Source organism: Budorcas taxicolor, chromosome 1, assembly GCF_023091745.1.
Source record: "Budorcas taxicolor isolate Tak-1 chromosome 1, Takin1.1, whole genome shotgun sequence".
NCBI classification, from domain to species: domain Eukaryota; kingdom Metazoa; phylum Chordata; class Mammalia; order Artiodactyla; family Bovidae; genus Budorcas; species Budorcas taxicolor.
Genome location: NC_068910.1, coordinates 125,423,289 through 125,443,338, shown reverse-complemented (window position 1 = coordinate 125,443,338; position 20,050 = coordinate 125,423,289). Strand labels below are relative to the sequence as shown.

At 38.6% G+C, this 20,050-nt stretch overlaps 1 protein-coding gene across 1 annotated transcript in view; it reads left to right on the top strand.

The window, feature by feature from the left end:
* Window positions 1-20,050, top strand: part of LSAMP (limbic system associated membrane protein) — a 694,888-nt gene that overhangs the window by 365,323 nt on the left and 309,515 nt on the right. Inside the window, exon 2 of the mRNA XM_052642698.1 lies at window positions 17,011-17,243. Coding sequence (XP_052498658.1) covers window positions 17,011-17,243 — 233 coding nt within the window. The remainder of the gene's footprint in view (window positions 1-17,010; window positions 17,244-20,050) is intronic.

Below are 20,050 nucleotides of genomic sequence, written 5' to 3'. Positions count from 1 at the left end.
AGCCTCCCAGAAACACACTTTACTACACAATGGAGAATGTTCTTCACTTATTTGTTGCTTCGGGCTAACAGGCTAAGCTATTTTACATTGAATATGTATCTTTTGATCTTGCTTTATTTTCCTCTTGCCATTTTGTTGCATCATGATTAGAAGAAATCTGTAAGTGAAAACTGCCAAAGGGTTTGGAATGATGAGATTGGACTCATCAACCAGTGCTCACACTGAGTTCTGTGGGGACCAAGAAGCCTTGTAAAGAACTCAGGGACAGAGGAAGAAATCAGCTTAGACTTACTTAGAGGAAGTTTTGGCTTAATGAACAACACCTTCTTTGCCCTCATATGCTCAGATTCTGGCCTCTAATGGTGGATTTTCTGAAGTTCCTGTGTTCTTACTCTCAATCACAGTATCTGTGATACAGGTGTTTTATACAGAGGTAGAGTGATGCATAGGAAATTATGTATTTGAAATTACCTTTATTTTTAGATAGCTTTTTATTAAATACCTGCATGCTTTTTATGCATTCAAATCATTTTTGCACTAATATACTTAGAACAGAGAAATTAGGGATTCTGACTTCCTTAATTTTATAGTCTAGCAGAGATATAATTTTAATGTGAAGCATCATGTGACATGGCATTAGGTTTTATGCAGGTAGAAGAATGTTCATAAAGATTAAGGGATTCACATTACAGTAGAACAAAAGGGAAGGACATATAAATAAGCTGTTTTCTTAAACTGATTCATGTTCTTAATGCAAAGAGTGTGGCAAAATGATGGAAAAAAAGGAAGTGACACAGAAAATATGAAGAAAAATAAATGATTTGTACCATGCCTGTGAGATTCCTATAGTCTTGTCTCAAGACAGGATAAATATAATGCTTAAGATGGTAGAGACTATTTCACTTCTGAGGAAAGCCATCCACGCTGCTATTCCTTAAGTTTGAATAGAAGAGCGTATGTTCATGAGCTATAGAGTTCCTTTCTTCAACAGAGTTCTTTTGGAAAATAGTGTTTGAGGAACTTTGGGAAATTTCTCCTTGGAGGACAAGAAAGAGCAAGATATAAGAAGCAGTGATATATTATTATCCATTTGGCTGAGATAAGTTCAGTTCTAAATCATTTTAAAATTTTTATTAATGCTTAACCCCTCCCATTTTGTTTTTTGGGAAGTTTTGCTTGACTGCTGATTTGGACGTGGGACATTGACATCCAGAATGAAAATATATCTTGGAATAATCAGAGAAAAGAAATACGGGCCAAAATTTACCACTATTAAACAATGGACATAGTTTTAGATGAATAGCTACCATGCTCCCTATTGACTAGAAGACTGTGGAATGTCTAAATTCAGTGACCTCCCAGGCAGGATCAGTGAAGAAATTCCAGTCTATGTATCTCTTTATTACCCTTCCTGGTTGTCTTCTTGGCCCTATTATTATCTTGAAGGAAACAAACAAAAAATTGCTAATTTCACAGTAAAGTATAGTGGGGATACAAAAAATGTTCATGTTCTGTGAGGTCAAATTAACCTATTTCACTAGAGATAAACAATGAGAAAATTGCCTATGGCTCTCTATAAACTCATACAAATTAGGTTACATTACTGAAGGTAGGCAGTTCTCAGTGCAACATCTGAGTGTGGATTAAATATGTTCATTTGCAATGCTTAAATATTAACATTAGGACAGGAGACACCAGCAAGGTAATATCAAGATTCAGATTCATGGGACAAAAGGAGAGATGCATATATTTGAAACCATCTTATGTCTTCAGTATGCAGCTTATTTTCAGAAATTGAGTTGCAAAGTTTCCACTATATTTTACTATTTTTTTTAAGAATTTTGTATTTATATGTTTATTGTAGTGTAGCACAGTCCCATCATTGAAAAAATATTATCTTTTTCAGGCAAAGAGAGGCGGAGAAAATAGTAGTGGTAGCAGCAAATGAAAGGAAATAAGATGGTTTATTTAGAAGATACAAAAGGGCCTCATCCTACCTCCGTTTTCCTCTTTTAAAACCATTGGAAACAGTAAGATTCTTCCATGTTCAGGGATGTAACAGAAAGAAGATACCTCTAAGAATGAGAGATGAGAGCAGAGAGATTCTTGGTATATTTATTCATCCATCAAATGACTATTGAGAGTTTTTATGTGTCAGGCACTTTGTATGGCAATAGAAATGCAAAGATTGAGAGGACCTGGTCTTGTTTCACTCTTAAACTTGTCACAAGAAGCAGAACAACAAAGAATTCTAATACTAGCACAGGCAGGCAATCAACTAGGGAAACTGGTGAATGCTTCACCAGGGAGGGCACATCTGAGGTGGCTTCTGTATAGTCAGTATGAACTTGCCAATTGAATAAGGCGCAAAACATACTTTAGATGAAAGGCAAACAAGAGCTAGGAGGAATTAGACTGGCATCTGATAAAGAATAAGATTTGTAGCAGCTCAGAGGGAATGTAATGTCAAGAGACCAGGCTACAAAGATAGGCTGAACTGACTTACACTAATCTATGTGAACTTTTAAAATAAAAAGATGAAGTGCATTTAAACATGATCAACTTGATGAATGTTCTGTTCTGTATGAGTGATGGATGGTATAGGGTAGGGGTGGGTAAGAGGTACAACACTGGAGGCTAGAACACCAGTAGGAAGTGATGTTGATCCCAGATGAAAAGGTCCCAGGCAATAGTGGTGGCAGTGAGGATGGAGAGTAGAGGCTGATCTCAGGTGGAGAAAACTGGGAAAAGAACTTTGGATTACAAAAATGACCTGCAGGAGAAGAAGGAAGCAAGGATAGCTCTGTGGCTACTAACTACATCATCATAGATGGATTATGATTCTGTGGAACTTAGATTGGGAATTTGGAAGGACAAAAATGATAGGAGATAATGAATTTCAGTTCAAAATATGCTGAATTTGAGGTGCCTTCAGTTAATCTATGTGGAATAGCTGAATATGCTGTTTTAAATTTCAATCTGATGAAGTGTAATTAAAGCCAAAAAACTGATAAGTATATGAAAACTACTCCATGAAGCCAAGAAACAAGAAAAAATACAATCCTGGATAACAATATATGAAAAGTAAGTGGAGAAAGAGGTGCTGATGGTGCAAAGTGTGAAATAGCAGATTCAGGAAAAGAGTCAAGAAAATGAAAACAGGCGGTGAATAGTGTTGACAGCTATGATGCGATTAAATAGGACAGATACTTAAAATAAATCTGCTGGATTTGGCAATTAGTGGATTAACAGCATCACTCTGAAAGTGGTCTTGAGAAAGCCAGATGAAGGTGACATGTTCGTGAAGGAGAGTGGCTATTAATCAAAGTAATATTGACTATTAATATCAACATTATAATTAATATCAAATTAGTCAATATAATTCTGGCTGCTATTCAGGTTAGGTTCCTGAGCACATACACCAATTTCAACAGATTTCCTGGTGCCGTGTCAAAATAGTGATAAATATTCCAGAAGAAATAAAGGAAGCATTTAAAAACAATGCTGTATTAGATTAAGCTCTTTCCCTTTCTCTGCCTGTCCTTTCATTTAACAACCATATTTTCCGAGTCACTGTGAGAGAAGATGCCTTTTCTATAATACAGTCAAAGTGTCGCAGGGATTGGGGTGGGGGGGAGGGCGGAAATGGAATACAGATGCTCTAAGGCTAAAAGGATGGTGCTTTTGAATCATAAGGGTCTTTCTAGAACTCAGAACATGACCTTCAGCTTGTAGCATCTGTGGCTCTCCTTTTAACTCAGGTTGGCTGTGAAATTTCAGAGTTAAGCTTTTCTGTAAATTTAGTAGCCCAGGAGTGATGGTCTTTGACTTTTTCTCCTTCCCAAGTCCAGACACCAGTTACTTCTCCTCATCTTTATTGGCCTCTCAGGCTTAGTGCTTTATTAGGCTGGGAATTGAGGTTGCAGGTACCACTCTCCCGGTTAAGTAATCTGAGAACCTTACAAGCGCTCTCGCAGGTGGGCTTTCATCTCAAACTCATCAGCTCTTACCTTCATACTTCTTCTTTCAGTAACTTCTGAGGCTCTTTTTTTTAATCACTCTAATTTCAAGTGCCATTCATGTCCTGATTGTTGATCTGTTCAAGGAGAAACAGGTCTCCAAGGAAGGGTTTAAATGAGGGGGGAAAGTGAGGCTAGAGAAGGAAGAAAACCCACAAAAATAGGTATACAAGGATGAAGTCCTCCAAATAGTACTGTCCTTTGGAAGAAAGTTCTGGAGAGAAAAAATAATGGAGACAGGAAACATAGAGGTGAGGTGAGGGAGAAAGTGGGTGATGGAAAAAGCAACCATGGAAGTCAGAAAAATCCCTATGGTTATAATTCTCCATGTGAGAACTGTCCTTGTGATTTATAAGCATTCATCAGTGATCTATCAGCTTCTTGTCAGCTGGGCAAGGGGACCACTACATTTCCTTCGCCTGAGATGGATCTGTTTGATAGCATGTGTGCCTACAAGTTGCAGCTGCTAGAGTCCCCTAATTCACATTTGAATCCACAAAGTGCATTTAAAAAATCAAGACTTCTATTGTTCTTTGTATTTATCTGCCTTTATTTCTCTTGTCTACCTCTACCAGTAAAAGCAATGTAGATAACAAAGCCCTTTTCAATGGTCGTGCTGACAGACAGTCTCATTACCTATTTATTTACATACTTACTGGATGTTAACTGTTGTATCAAACATGCTATATCTATTAATTGTCATATCATAGAGGACATAAATTTGATCCAAATTATATCTAAATGCATGTAATGATGAGTCATATTCTAACTTGATTCTGTTCCAATGATAATATTTACATAATGCTGGGGATGATAAGACTATAAAGGAGGAAGGGCCTGGGTTTTCAAGTCAGACTTATGGAAAGTAGTCTCCTGACTTTGTAGCCTCATCCATGCCTCATACACCAGGATGCTCAGCCTAAGTGCATTATAATTTATTGTAAGCACTTTTATTTTTTCTTACTGCTGGAAGGAGATAAAGAGTAAACCCTTTGTGATACAAAGCCCATTCTTTTTCCCTTCGAGAACTTAGCATATTTTTATATTTACTTTGTAATGACTCAGAAGGCAACAACATTTTCTTTAAATAGCTATGGAGTTGTTTTTAATTGCATAGTGACTGAAAATTTTAACTAGAAATTGGAGCCAGGATTCCAAGACTAATTTTATTTTTTCAAAGGTACAACTTAAAGGCAGTTTTTTTCTCTCTCCTTCTAAATGAGAGCGATTTTTCACAGAAAACAGTGACTCATAGCAAGAATCAAAACAAAAGCGACTTTAAAATTGCTTCTCATCCTCACTCAGCCTAGTCAGGAGGAAAGAAGAGAATCCACAGTTCAAAGGGGAACAAAGGGGTTTAGCTTCTTGCCACTTCTGTGCGAGTGTAATTGCCACTCAGGCCCTGAGAAGAAGAAACCAGCCTTGTTCTTGCAACCGAGGGTCCACATACCATAGAGTATGCCTCACCAGGAGGAACTCGGATGTCTGACCAGCAGATCGCAGCAGATCAGAAGGTCCAACATGGACCTTTTGCTGTCCTCTGTGCAGGCTGGCCTGAAGAGAGATCATTCTATCTGATCACACGTGGTGAGGCATTCAAGGCCTGAGCTCCCTAGGCACATGTATGCCACAAATCCTCTAAGAAAGTTCCAGAGATGGCATTAGAGCCTCAATTTACATGGCTGCACTGTAACCACGCTGCATTAGCCTGCTTTCAATTTCATACTTACGGACTTTTGAGGACCAACTATTGTTCATAGGGACCAGACATAGGAGAACCTAGGCCCCTAAAAGGAGATTTCCCAAGATATGCCTATTACTAAACAAGAAATTGAATTAAACAACAATACCTGGAGCTATCTGAATTTAGCTCCAAAATGAGATTTCTACAGGAAAATCTTCTAGATTCAAATTATGAAAAGTGATGGGCACAAAGATTTTTTAGGCTCTTCCAGAGTTCACTCAGTTCAGTTCAGTTCAGTCGCTCAGTCATGTCTGACTCTTTGTGACCCCATGAATCTCAGCCCGCCAGGCCTCCCTGTCCATCACCAACTCCCGGAGTTCACTCAGACTCACGTCCATCGAATCGATGATGCCATCCAGCCATCTCATCCTCTGTTGTCCCCTTCTCCTCCTGCCCCCAACCCCTCCCAGCATTAGGGTCTAGGTACTCTTAATACTTTAGCCAGTTTAATAATCACAATATAGAGACATAGTAATTGTTTCTGTTTCACTGAAGAAAAACACTGAAGCTTGTCAGTAAGAGCAGACCCATTTAGGGCCAGGCACTGCTCTATATGTTTCAAACTAACCTTACTTAAACATTACAACTACTCATTGAAATAGATACTACTTTAGTTTTCATTTCGCAGATGAGAAAAACCAGGCATAGGGAGGTAAGCAAGTGTCCCAAGATCACAGAGTGGAGAATGTGATGGAACAAAAATGCAGAGCAGGAAACTGGCTTCTCAGCCTAAACCTGCTTTCTTTCTCACTAGGTAACTTGCCTAAAGCTACTATACTACAGAACCTGTGGCTTTTCCACCCTACCAGTGACAAGAAAATGGGGAATCTTGAATTATGGTGTGATTAAGGTGATGATTTAGTTTCTAAAGGGACCAGGATTCTTCAAACGAACCAAGAGGAGCTATTTTTAACTATATATAAATATTCCTGGGACTGATCCAAACTCCACTTGTGACTGGGATAGAAATCAGTTTTCTCCTGGTCTCGATCTCAAATTTTCCTTTCAAAATTTTTGTCTTCCTTTTTTTCCTTTTTTATGTAAATGTAGAGAGACACTGTTGATGTGGCAACCAGAGGAAGACAGGTGGTTCTAGAACACAGGTTCTAGAACTGACTGTGGAGCTGTACTCAACTCTTAACTTGGTGGTTCTGCTCCTTCTCTGCTTGCCCTTCTCCTCACCTGTACCACCTTCATGGAATATGTATTTATGCTCTTTTAAGAATATGAACCTAAAAATAGAGCAATACACATACGTATATGCATATGTGAGAATGCATTTATGGCTGGACAAGATGCTCCCTAGTGATAGTAAGAGACAGAAAGCATGTCTAGGGAGGACTTTTTACTGTTCTGGGGATGGCAGACTGGCCTGGCTTGACTGTTTGCCACTGTGGATTTTCTTTTTTTCTTTTGCTCCATAGATGATAATCATTCTAATAGATAATAACTCAGTTGCAGAAAGGATGCTTTGTTAGTATGCTGCTGCTGCTGCAGAGTTGCTTCAGTCGTGTCCAACTCTGTGTGACCCCATAGACGGCAGCCCACCAGGCTCCGCCACTCCTGGGATTCTTCATGCAAGACACTTAGTGCATACAAATAAGTAATGCAAATTGAGAATTTAAAGAAAGGCATAATTGACTTTATGTATTTAGTAGATACCATTCTATAAAGAGAGAAAGTTTTTGAATGATTTGTATAAATCGTTATTTTCCTTATAGTCATCCCTATATATGACCATTTCCTTTTTATCTACCATATGTTACCATGGGACAGTATAAGCATAGATATTGTTTTACATCTTATGAAATATTTCCAGGTACATCACATCATTTTATTCATAGAGCTACCGTAAGACTGCTTCTGAGAGGTCAGGGAAAGTATCATGAACTTCATTTTACTTACGAAAAAACTAAGATACAGAAAGTCTAAATGACTCACCTGTTTTGCAATAGGAAACAGACTGAAGGTCAGAACTTAAATCAGTTATCTTCAGGAACAAAACAGTGCATGTCTTTTACCCTAACATTCCATCGGTAGTATGCAGATTCCTGAATCACTGTGACCAGCAATAGGTTCACCTGAATCGGATTCCTGTGGTTTACTGCCTCTGTATTCTCACCCTTTTGAGCATCCATCACTACTGTGTGTGCATATACATATGTGCATGCAGGGACTTGTGCATAAATGTGTACAGAGGACCTATGGGGGAGGAGATGATCCTATCATATAAATGTTGTCATTGTTCGTTGGTGTCATTCAATGGTTCAATGGTGTCATTGTTAATTGGACTAAAATTCAGGATGAATCAAGGAAAATAAACTGTCATAAATCTAGATCAGTTTCTACCTAAAGAATATCAAGTTTAATAGAGCAGACATGCACAGGAAAAATAGAATGTGTAGGCAGTGGTCAAGCCAAAAGTCAAGACTGGACAGAAGTAGAGATGGGAGTAAGGCAGCTCAAAAACTGAAACTTCTTGTCACAGGCAAGGGAAGCAGGAGTGACTGAAGGTCAGCAATGAATCACCACAATTCTCTTATTTCTTTCTGAGTTTAATCTTATGTGTGTGTGTGGTCAGTTGCTCAGTCATGTCCTACTCCTTGTGACCCTGTGGACTCTAGCCCACCAGGCTATTCTGTCCATGGGATTTTTCAGGCAAGAAGACTTGAGTGGGTTGCCATTTCCTCCTCCAGGGGATCTGCCTGACCCAAGGATTAAACCCATGTCTCCTGCATTGCTGGGGGATTCTTTACCCACTGAGAGTTTAATCTTAGAATATGGTAATAAAGCAGAGATGATCCAAAATGTTTAATAATTCAAAATTCTTTAAATTTGGCTTTTAGCTAATTTAGTATTTTTAAAAATGTGTTTGCATATGTGTTGCTAGATTTCATTATACTAATAGGATAAAATCAGACTAATGACTTTTTATTTGCATATTTATTTTTATTTATTGGCTGTGCCAGGTCTTATTTGCAGCATTTGGGATCTCTAGCTGGGGCATGTGGAATTTTCAGTTGCACCATGCAAACTCTTAGTTGCTGCATGTGGGATTTTTAATAATTCCCTGACCAGGGATCAAACCCAGGCCCCCTCCATTGGTAGCACAGAATCTTAGCCACTGGACCACCAGAGAAGTCCCAGAGTAATGACTTTTGACACAGGAGAATTTGGGATATTTCTGATATGTTATTGCCTCTGCTTAGAGCATTTCCTAATGCCACGCTGTAATGCTGGGAATGAACCAGGTGAATTTCCAGACCAAGTGTCTTTCCTTCTGGTGGGAAATGAGATAATTTTGTTGCTTCATTAAGGGTCTCATTTATAGAATTAAAGTTATAAAGCAAAAGGCATCAAAATAAAGGACTAACACATTCCTAAAGACTTCCCATCCATATCTTGAATCATCCCACATCTTGTAAAAGAGAAAAACATTACAGATGTGAAAAAAATAGTAGAAGTTAATTTAAAAAAAATAGTTCTTCTATGAATAAAGGCTAATTATTTCCTTAAAAAGTCAAATTTGCCCTGACTGAGTTGGTTCTCCCTTACCTGTCCTAAGTATTACTGATCCATTTAAAAAACAAACTATCAAACACTAAGGTCAAATGATTTCTCCAGCATTAATTTAGGAAGGAACTAAGTTATAGGTTTCTCTTGTACTATCAGCAATGTACAAGATTACATTGTTGTATAATTAAGACTCTAAAATACAACAACAAAGCAGCATGATTCCTTAACTATTACCTTATAACCAGAGTATCACTAGCCTTCATTGTAGTGTCTCTGTCACAGATGTGACTTATAATTCAAGGGCTTTGCTGGTGGCAATTAAGTGCTTATAAATTTAGGAGTATATGCGTATGAAGGGCAATGGCACCCCACTCCCGTGAGCGGAAGAGCCTGGTGGGTTGCAGTCCATGGGGTCACTAAGAGTCGGACACGACTAAGCAACTTCACTTTCACTTTTCACTTTCATGCATTGGAGAAGGAAATGGCAACCCACTCCAGTGTTCTTGCCTGGAGAATCCCAGGGACAGGGGAGCCTGGTGGGCTGCCGTCTATGGGGTCTCACAGAGTCTGACACGACTGAAGCGACTTAGCTGCAGCAGTAGCAGCTTATGAAAAAAAAACAGCATTGCACCGTAGATGTTTGACTTATGCCTCCAGATCTTTAAACCAAGGGGCCAAGGTCTAACTCAACTGTTTCAACTTCAGCCCTACCAACATTTCACTTGGGATTTGTCTTTGTTGTTGGGGTATCCTTTACATTGCAGGAGATTCAGCTGCATTCCCGGCCTCTACCCACCAGATACCAGAAACAGCCTCCTCTTTCCGATTGTGATATTCCAAAAAATGTCTTCAGATATTACCAAATATCATCTGGAAGCACAAACTGCCCCCACTTAAAAACCACTCATCTCACTGTTCTTTCTTAATCTAAGAAACAAATCTCTCTCACCCATCCAGCTACAGTTTCCCCAGTTTATATAATTAAAAAGTATGAAGGTAGGTAACTGGTGTGAAACTAAGTAAAATATATTTATTTGTTATTGTAGAATAAATACCAAATTATACTCTTCCAAAGTAAAGTCTGGATAAATATAAATACTAACTCAGTCCATTTATAGCAGCCAGTAATGCTTATTAAAAATGAGCTGCATCTAGTAGCAGCTGAACAGGCTTAATATCTGTTAGATGTGTATCACTTACATCAAGGATGTATTGTCAGTAAATATGTTATTAAGCCATCTATTGGTACAAACCAAACTTAGCATTTCTTTCTGCCTCCAATTATATTCTTTGTTTTGGAAGTATAATCCCCAGACTTGATGCAGTATGAGTAGAATTGTCAATGTACCTATTTGTGTAACTGTGCATAATATACTTGGTGTAAAGTACTTGCAGAGATCAAATGCTTGAGAATTTTTATGGGTGAACTGATTTTTTTGACAGTTTTATGGATTCAGACATTCTGAACAGGGAAGTTGGAAATATGTTTGCTTGCCTTTCTTTTTATTTTTTTAAAGCTGATTTGAAAAAAAAATCATAGGTTCATAGTTAAGGTAAGTAATAATGTGAAATTTGTGGGTTCGTGGTTAATGTGGGCAACTCACTAAATTTCACTGTTTTTAACATGTGATACAGATTATTTAATTTCCAGGAATGATTTTTCTTCATTGATAACAATTTTTTCTCTCTTGATTTCATGTTAATTCCATACTCAGTAATTCTTTTTAAATTTTCCCTATGTATCTGAAAATTTTAATTATAAGTTAAGAAAAGTTAAAATAGTTACCATCTATACTGTACCTATTAAATAAGTACAAATATTTGATAATTGATATAATAGCAGTTTGTTGAATTCAGTTTATTTATTCCACATTTTTGCGAGTGCCTACTGTGTACATAGTGGGTTATTCTGTTGGCCCCATGAAGGTTCCATAGGTGACTTCTTGAGTGTCACTCTCATTAATAAGCTTATGAGGAAAGATAAGTACAGATAACTCAAATACATTGTGGAGTAATAAGAAGGAGGCAAGTAAAAGGATGGGGTGCTAATCAAGATTTCCTGGAAAGGTGACACTTTTTGTATTATATCCTCATGGCCTCAGCCACCTGCCAGAAATCCCACCCAGAGTAGAGAGTCAATCCTTGCCCTCTCCTCTTGGGACCAACACTTACTCTGTTTACCATGCAGTCCTTTGTAAATCCTGGAATGATTTGTGTATCCCAAGCTTTTAAAGGAAACATTCTATTAAATCCAAACAACACATAACACAGATTTGAAAAATGTGTCTCCTTGTTCTTTCCCTGCTTTGGCCAGAGCCGATTTAGAAGATGAAGTGCCTAGGTATTTATTTTTGAACTAGACTGGTACTGAAGCAGCATTCTGGGTAGGGGATCATTTATTGCCATATTACAATGGTATGGCATGAGAACACTCACTCCACAGGCATGCCTAATAGACATTTAAGCCACTTAACTTCTAGATGCAAGCTCATGATGCTTACTGGCCAGTCAGCACTTGCTGGGACCCAGCGCTCTCTTTAATTGGCATTTCCTCATTTCCCAGTAGCTAGGCATCTGTGACTCTCCTATGTGACCGGTTATTTTCATTTAACACACAAAACTTCTACACTTTTCTGTAGTTGAGACTATTACTTTGACTTTGATCATCTTTTCTCTTATATGCATTTCTTGTGGTTTAAAATAGTTGCCACTTTAAATCAAGATGTAAACATTCTTAATGTTAAATTAACTCTAAAATTGTGATTTTTTTGCTCATTTTTCATCGTGGATGTTTTAGCCATGTTGTAGAAAGATTATTTTCTAGTTTATAAAGTCAACACACTTACTCTGAACCATTAGCTGCATAAAAGAAGAACTTTTAAATATCTGGAGGAATCTCGATTTCCTTTTTAAAAATGCTACATTGTGCTCTGGTGCGTGAAGTTGGCTAATGATACTGATTAGTGAAAAGTGTGTGTATGTGTGTGTGTATATATTCTAGTGTTCCTTGCTCTTATTTGGAAGTAAAGGAGAAATTATGAAAAATAAATTTGAATGAAACACAATATACAAATAAAATACCATGTAAATCGTCACAGCAGAATTTCCACATAACTTTGTACTGTTTCAGTAGATGCATTTTTATGGGTCTGGCAATTTTGCTGAAATAGTCAATTACTTCTTTAGGTAAGATAGATCTGAACTCTCTCAGAGAATAATTTGGAGTAATGATCTATGTGCTAATTTTAACTTTTCCACAGAAAAAAATTGCTAAAGTGTCCAAAGGACCCAAAAGATTCAACTTAGAAACTCTGCCTTTCACTAATAAGGAAATTTGCCCTGTTCATTAGTGGTTGCCGTAAGGGCTTGGAATGGCAGGAGTGGAATGTAGGTAACCATATATCCTCTTTGTGCATATGGGACACTGCTGGTTCATATGATGGGCATGTACCAAGGTCTGTTTCATACCATATTAGTGCTTGGAGGTACCTTAATGAATAAGACAAAATGTGTATGTATTGTTGTTGTTGTTCTTCAGTCCCTCAGTCCTGTCTGACTCTTTGTGACCCTATGGACTGTAGCATGCAAGACTTTTCTGACCTTCACCATCTCCCAGAGTTTGCTCAAACTCATGTCCATTGAGTTGGTGATGCCATCCAACCATCTCATCCTCTGTCATCCCCTTCTCCTCCTGCCTTCAATCTTTCCCAGCTCAGGGTCTTTTCCAGTGAGTCGGCTCTTTGTATCAGATGGCCAAAGTATTGGATTTCAGCTGCAGCATCAGTTCTTCCAATAAATATTTAGGGTTGATTTCCTTTACGATTGACTAGCTGGATCTCCTTGCAGTCCAAGGGACTCTCAAGAGTCTTCTCCAACACCACAGTTCAAAGCATCAATTCTTTGATGCTCAGTCTTGTTTATGGTCCAACTCTCACAACCGTACATAACTACTAGAAAAACTATAGCTTTGACTTGAAGGGACCTTTGTTGGCAGTGATGTCTCTGCTTTTGAATATGCTGTCTAGTTTTATCATAGCTTTTCTTCCAAGAAGCAAGTGTCTTTTAATTTCATGGCTGGAGTCACCATCTGCAGTGATTTTGGAGCCCAAGAAAATAAAGTCTGTCCCTGTTTCCATTCTTTCCCCATCTATTTGCCATAAAGTATGGGACTAGATGCCATAATCTTCGTTTTTTTAATGTTGAGTTTTAAAAGCCAGTTTTTTTGCTCTCCTCTTTCACTTTCATTGAGAAGCTCTTTAGTTCCTCTTTGCTTTCTACCATAAGGGTGGTTTCATCTACATGTCTGAGGTTATTGGTATTTCTCCCTGCAATCTTGATTCCAGCTTCTGCTTCATCCAGCCCAGCATTTTACATGCTGTACTCTGCATATAAGTTAAATAAGCAGGGTAACAATATACAGCCTTGATGTACTCTTTTCCCAGTTTGGAACCAGTTTGTTGTTCCATGTCTGGTTCTAACTGTGGCTTCTTGACCTGCATACAGGTTTCTCAGGAGGCAGGTAAGATGGTCCAGTATTCCCGTCTCTTTAAGAACTTTCCACAGCTTATTGTGATCCACACAAAGGATTTAGCATAGTCAATGAAGCAGAAGTAGAAGTTTTTTCTGGAATTCTCTTGCTTTTTCTATGATCCAGTGGATGTTGGCCATTTGATCTCTGGCTCCTCTGACTTTTCTAAATCCAGCTTGTATATCTGGCTCAGTTCATGTACTGTTGAAGCCTAGCATGAAAGATTTTGAGCATTTCTTTGCTAGCATGTGAAACGAGTGCAATTGTGTGGTAGTTTGAACATTCTTTGGCATTAACCTTCTTTGGGATTAGAATGAAAACTGACCTTTCCCAGTCCTGTGGCCATTGGTGAGTTTTCCAAATGTGCTGGCATAGTGAGTGCAACACTTTCACAGCATCGTCTTTTAGAATTTGAAATAGCTCAGCTGGAACCTCATAACCTCCACTAGCTTTGTTTGTAGTGATGTTTCCTAAGGCCCACTTGACTTTGCACTCCAAGATATCTGGCTCTTGTTGAGTGATTACACCATCATGGTTATCCAGGTCATTAAGATCTTTTTTGTATAGGTCAGTGTATTCTTGTCACCTCTTCTTAATGTCTTCTGCTTCTGTTAGGTCCATACCATTTCTTTATTTATAGTTTTATATATATATATAAAATGTATTTTTTCAAGATAAACATATTCTAGTCTTCCTCCAGGCTAAACACCATTGAAGGTACACCTCTATGCTAAAACATACTGATTGCTACTGTGTTGGGCTGTGTAGATAATGAAAGCAATGCAATAATAAATGTGATAGAAAATTAAAATGCTTTGGCAAAGAGAAATTTCCATGATTCTCAGTAGAAAAGAAAAACACAGGAGACCTACATCAACAACTTTATTAATGATCTAGAGGAAGATAGCAAATAATCTATTAATTGATTCATAATTGATTCTAAGTTGAGAAGTGCTATAAAAACCACCAAGGACAGAGACATGGTACCACCAAGGAATGGCAGAGGGAAAGTAAAATTGAGTCAGGAGAGAAGCAGGGAGCATTCATGAAGTTAGCTTTGCCCTCCCTTTTAGAAGAGTCTTAAATTATCAAGCATAATTGATCTCAATAATATCTGCATGGCAGAGAAACATACATTGGAGCTAGTAAATGGTACTTTAATCCACATGTGTTGTGTGCTCAGTCGCTTCATTAATTTCTGACTCTTTGCAACCCTATGGACTGTAGTCTGTCAGGCTCCTCTGTCCATGGGATTTTCCCAGGCAAGAATACCGAAATGATTGTCATGCTCTCCTCAAAGGAGTCTTCCTGATCCAGGGATTGAAGCCCCATCTCCTGTGGCTCCTGCGTTGCAGGTGGATTCTTTACCACTAGGCCACCAGGGAAGCCCTTACTCTACCTATGTTTCTGAAAATAAATGAGCGAAGAGAAAAAGAAAAACCTGTATATCATGCACTCAAGTAATTAAATGAAATCCTCATTTTTACTAACATTTGAAATTTACCCAAAAATAATAGGATGAGAATGATTTGTGTACCATAAGTGAGTTCTTTTTAAAAGATTCTGCATTTCTCCTTCTTTTAGAAGAGATGAATTGGACTCTGTGTCTTTCTGTAGTTACACCTGTGCATAGTGTATCAGCTTCCTGTCCACGCATGGCTGTTTGGACCTGACAGAAAATCTGGGTTGGACTTGGTTTGGAAAATACAGGGGAACATGGCATTTTATTGTTCTGCCGTCATGATCCTGGCTTCTTCTGTCCATCCCTCATGCCCCAGAGTACTGAGCAGCTGGCTCTGCAGCTGTGAACAGGGTCTGAGACCACCTCCCTGTGGGGCAGACATAAATCTTGCCAAAGATATAAAAGATTTTTGGCTTGACTTTTCCATTTCCAGATTCTTGCTGCAATTGAAGGAGTATGATTTTCTCCATTAAACCCTTTTAGGTTTCTAAAAGAAGTAGTTATTCAAATGGATATTTTTTCCCTTTGTATTCCTTGGAATATTTAGATTTTCATCTACTAGAAAAGATTGAATTCATTCTATTGTGCTGGAAATGCTGGTAGCAGGCTGTCTTCCCAGCCTACAACCTGCTGCCTTCAAAAGGTGGAACCAGACTTAGGCAAGTTGATACGAGCTTTGATTTTGTTTACAATACCTATCTACTTACCCCTAGATCTGCTCACACACTTCTCATTCCTGGGGGTGGGCATTCCAAACTTGGAAAGATCAGAAGTAAACTCTAAAATTCAGTGTAACTCCTGTTGATTCAATGGTGGGGCATAATTTAAATCCACCTTCACATAAGCCTTTAAGAAATACTAAAGAATTAGTATAGCCAACAAAGGTCCATCTAGTCAAAGCAATGGTTATTCCAGTAGTCATGTATGGATGTGAGAGTTGGACTATAAAGAAAGCTGAGTGCCAAAGAATTGGTGCTTTTAACTGTGGTGTTGGAGAAGACTCTTGAGAGTCCCTTGGACAGCAAGGAGATCCAACCAGTCCATCCTAAAGGAAATTAGGCCTGAATATTCATTGGAAGGACTGGAACTGAAACTGAAATTCCAATACTTTGGCCACCTGATGCGAAGAACTGATTCATTGGAAAAGACCCTGATGCTGGGAAAGGTTGAAGGCAGGAGGAGAAGGGGCTGAGGAAGAGATGGTTGGATGGCAAAACTAACTTGATGGACATGAGTTTGAGTAAGCTCCAGGAGTGGGTGATGGACAGGGAGGCCTGGTGTGCTGTAGTCCATGGGGTCGCAAAGAGTCGGACATGACTGAGTGATTGAACTGAATGAAAGAATACATGCAGTTCAAAACTGAGTAAATGTGTCATATTATCATTTGCCTAATTCTCAGAGTAACTTAAACAAATGGAGCTCTGTGTGAATGACCTTTTCCTAGACAAGAAGTATATAATCCAATGGGAAGTTGATATCCATTTAACTTTGCCTGTATTAACTCTGCCTGATTGTTTATTGCCCCATTGACTGTGATATACTGACATCCATCCAGTGGATGGGGATTAGATCTTAAAGGAGAAATTATGACACTATTCGGGACTCTAAGAAATGGCATGGCCATGATTCATCCTGCACACAGTCAGTTTCTTTGATTGGCCTTGTTGAGACAAATTGTGTGAAGAATGAATGCAGATCCAGGTATAACTAAGGCTCTAATGTCATTGTTCTACTTTGCCAGGTGCGTTGTAGAAGATAAGAACTCAAAGGTGGCCTGGTTGAACCGTTCTGGCATCATTTTTGCTGGGCATGACAAGTGGTCTCTGGACCCTCGGGTTGAGCTGGAGAAACGCCATTCTCTGGAGTACAGCCTGCGAATCCAGAAGGTGGATGTCTATGATGAGGGTTCCTACACTTGCTCGGTGCAGACACAGCATGAGCCGAAGACCTCCCAAGTTTACTTGATTGTGCAAGGTAAGGAGAAGATGGTAAAGGAGAGGCAAGTGGCAGAAAATAATCATGACATACAAAATACTCGAGTAATCCTTTCTGGAATAAAGGGTTTGTTGTGGCAAATTCCAGATTCATTAATGGCACTTTAGTATCTATTTTCTTTTTACATAGGAAAACTTTAAATGGGGATAGACTTTAAATAGTAGAACAGAGGAGGATAAAGAAAAAAAGATTCTTGCCACCGTGAGTCAATAACCTTGGTGAGAATGTTTTCTCTTAACCCTGAATGTGATAACACACAGCAAAGACCACAGCTGTGTCCACAGGGACATAAAAACACACAGAATGCTTGGAACCATGTGAGGTCCACTTTTTCACACTGTTAGATACTGGATGCTTTTGCTGAAGGTGTGATTTCTATCTGTCCTCAGTTTGAAGAATATCGCTAATTATCTGTTTTTCTGATAGTAAATGTTATTTGGAAAAATAAAAATTTCCAGAAGCCTTGGCATCCTCTCAGCTGGCTGGCTTTCTTTGTAGTTTGTATTTCTATTTCACGGCAAGTTATTTGTGAGCAAGTGCCGTGACGAAGATCTGCAAAATCATTGAGGATAATCTGCTTCCAGATTGGGGTTTCCAAAGGCACATCTGAGTCATGGTTTTACAGGATCAAAACCTTAAATGGCATATGCAAGCCCCAAAACTATAGCTCTCTTGGGGCCCTTTCCCCATAATTGCAGAATGAGAACAAAGCTGATCAGCTGTACAGTTTTATTGCAAGCAGAGTCAAACCACTAGCAGTTTCAATCCATCTACCAGGAAGGATCTAAGCACTAACAAATATTAGGGCTGTGTTCACGTAGTCTTGATTTACAGTGTTATGTTAATTTAATGCAAATTAGGTATGGCCCTAGGACTCCTGTCAAGATTCCAGTGCAGTCAGTTGTATGCAAAGTTTGACTGTAGCTTCTATTAATGTGTTATGTAATTGATTATTGCAGCATTTAAATTATTGCTCTCCCAACTCCTCTGATTAATAGATTGAAACCAGAGTAAAATACGTCAGAGAGTACCTGTGCAGGGGTGGTTTACTCATGTGACCTCTATATTGGTCCATTTGCAGCGGCTGACAGCTTCATTTTATTGCTTGTAAAAGGCATGTCTACTGACTTGCAAAGTGCCTATCACACTTCGCGTGAATTCCTTAATAAGAGACACCAGGGTTTGGATGTCAGGTGGTCCATTTAAATGTGTAAACATAACTACAAATGTGTAAATAGGTAAAAGGTTAACTTAGCAACTTCCTCAAAACTCAAGCCTACACACAGGCACACACACACACACACACAGAAACACGCTTCAAAACAAAAGGAAAATTTCTACCTCATTTAATGGCAGAGAGGGGGGATAATTAGTTTACTTAAGGTCCCTTAGAACAGATTTTATCTAATGACCAGCAACACATTATATTGTGAAATTCCTACACAATTTTAATACCTTCACAGTCTTTAATGTTATTGGAAACTCACTAGAGACCACAGCTAGAGAATTTATATTGTCCTACAAGGAACAAAATTGGGCAATCTGAGGATTACATCCCTTGGTTTCTAGATGAGGAAATAGAAGTTAATTAGGTTTAGGTTACTTGCTCAAGGTCACACAGAGAGTTCAGGGAGTAGTTTGGAACCAAGCAGACAAGGAATCAAATTGAATCACATTCTACTGGAATGGGAATTTTTTTGCTGTGACTTTTTAAGAACTACCAAATTCCTATTTGAGTTCTTAGTGCCAAGTGCCGAAAGCCCTTCCTCCTTTTTGCTCATTCATCCATGTACATTTTAGCTACTGACACAACAATCTGGAGAGAATTAGAGCTAGGTCAGATCATGCTGCTTATTCTTCCCTGTTAAGTTATTGAGTTTAACTTAATACTAAGAGATGGAAAAGAACTATACAGTCGAAGTACTGTTTATTCATTATCCTGTTTGCTTCTAATAATGTTATTATGCAGTAGATATTAAGAACTTTATTATAAATATGAAAAAAGTTTGAAGTTCAGAAAAGATAAGGAGCTGCCCAAGGCTGCCTCTTGGCTTAGAACTGGGTTTCAAACCCATATCTGTTTGATTCAAGATATTATAGTATTTTCTTTTTCACCATACTGCTTTAAAAGAAAAAATGAGCAACAAAGCCTGTTCTTGTAAGGGCAATGATGAAAGGTTGCTTCCTCCTTGAACCTGAGTTATGAAGGGAGATGTTTTGGACAGTTATATGGATGTTGGCATTTGATATCTAGCACCAGATGGCTGATTCAATTCCCCTTAGAACGTTCAACTTTGTGATTATGCCAGTGGGTCCACCCCTTTACCACTGTTTATTCACACTGCCTCCTACTCCTTGCCTCCATTTTACATGTTTTCACCACATCAAAGATTCTGTCTATAGGCATGTCTGCCATCCTTCTTTCCTCCAATCCCACAGCACCTTCCTTCAGAATATAAGGGTCTTTTGAATTGTTCAAGTCCTTCCTTACTCACCGTACATGCTTTCTGCAAATCCCACATAACTCGTTATTAAATAAATACTGTATTCTTTTTCTTTGTCCAATGGGGAGGTCACCTTTAGCTTAAAGATGCTGTGAGATATCACTGAAGAATAGTAGTTAAGAAAGTGGGGCTTCATATCTCAGTTTTCTTTCTTGCTTTAAATCAATTTGGGGGTAACCTATTTGGGGCTTCCCTGATAGCTCAGTTGGTAAAGAATCCACCTGCAATGGAGGAGATCCTGGTTCGATTCCTGGGTCAGGAAGATCCACTGGACAAGGGATA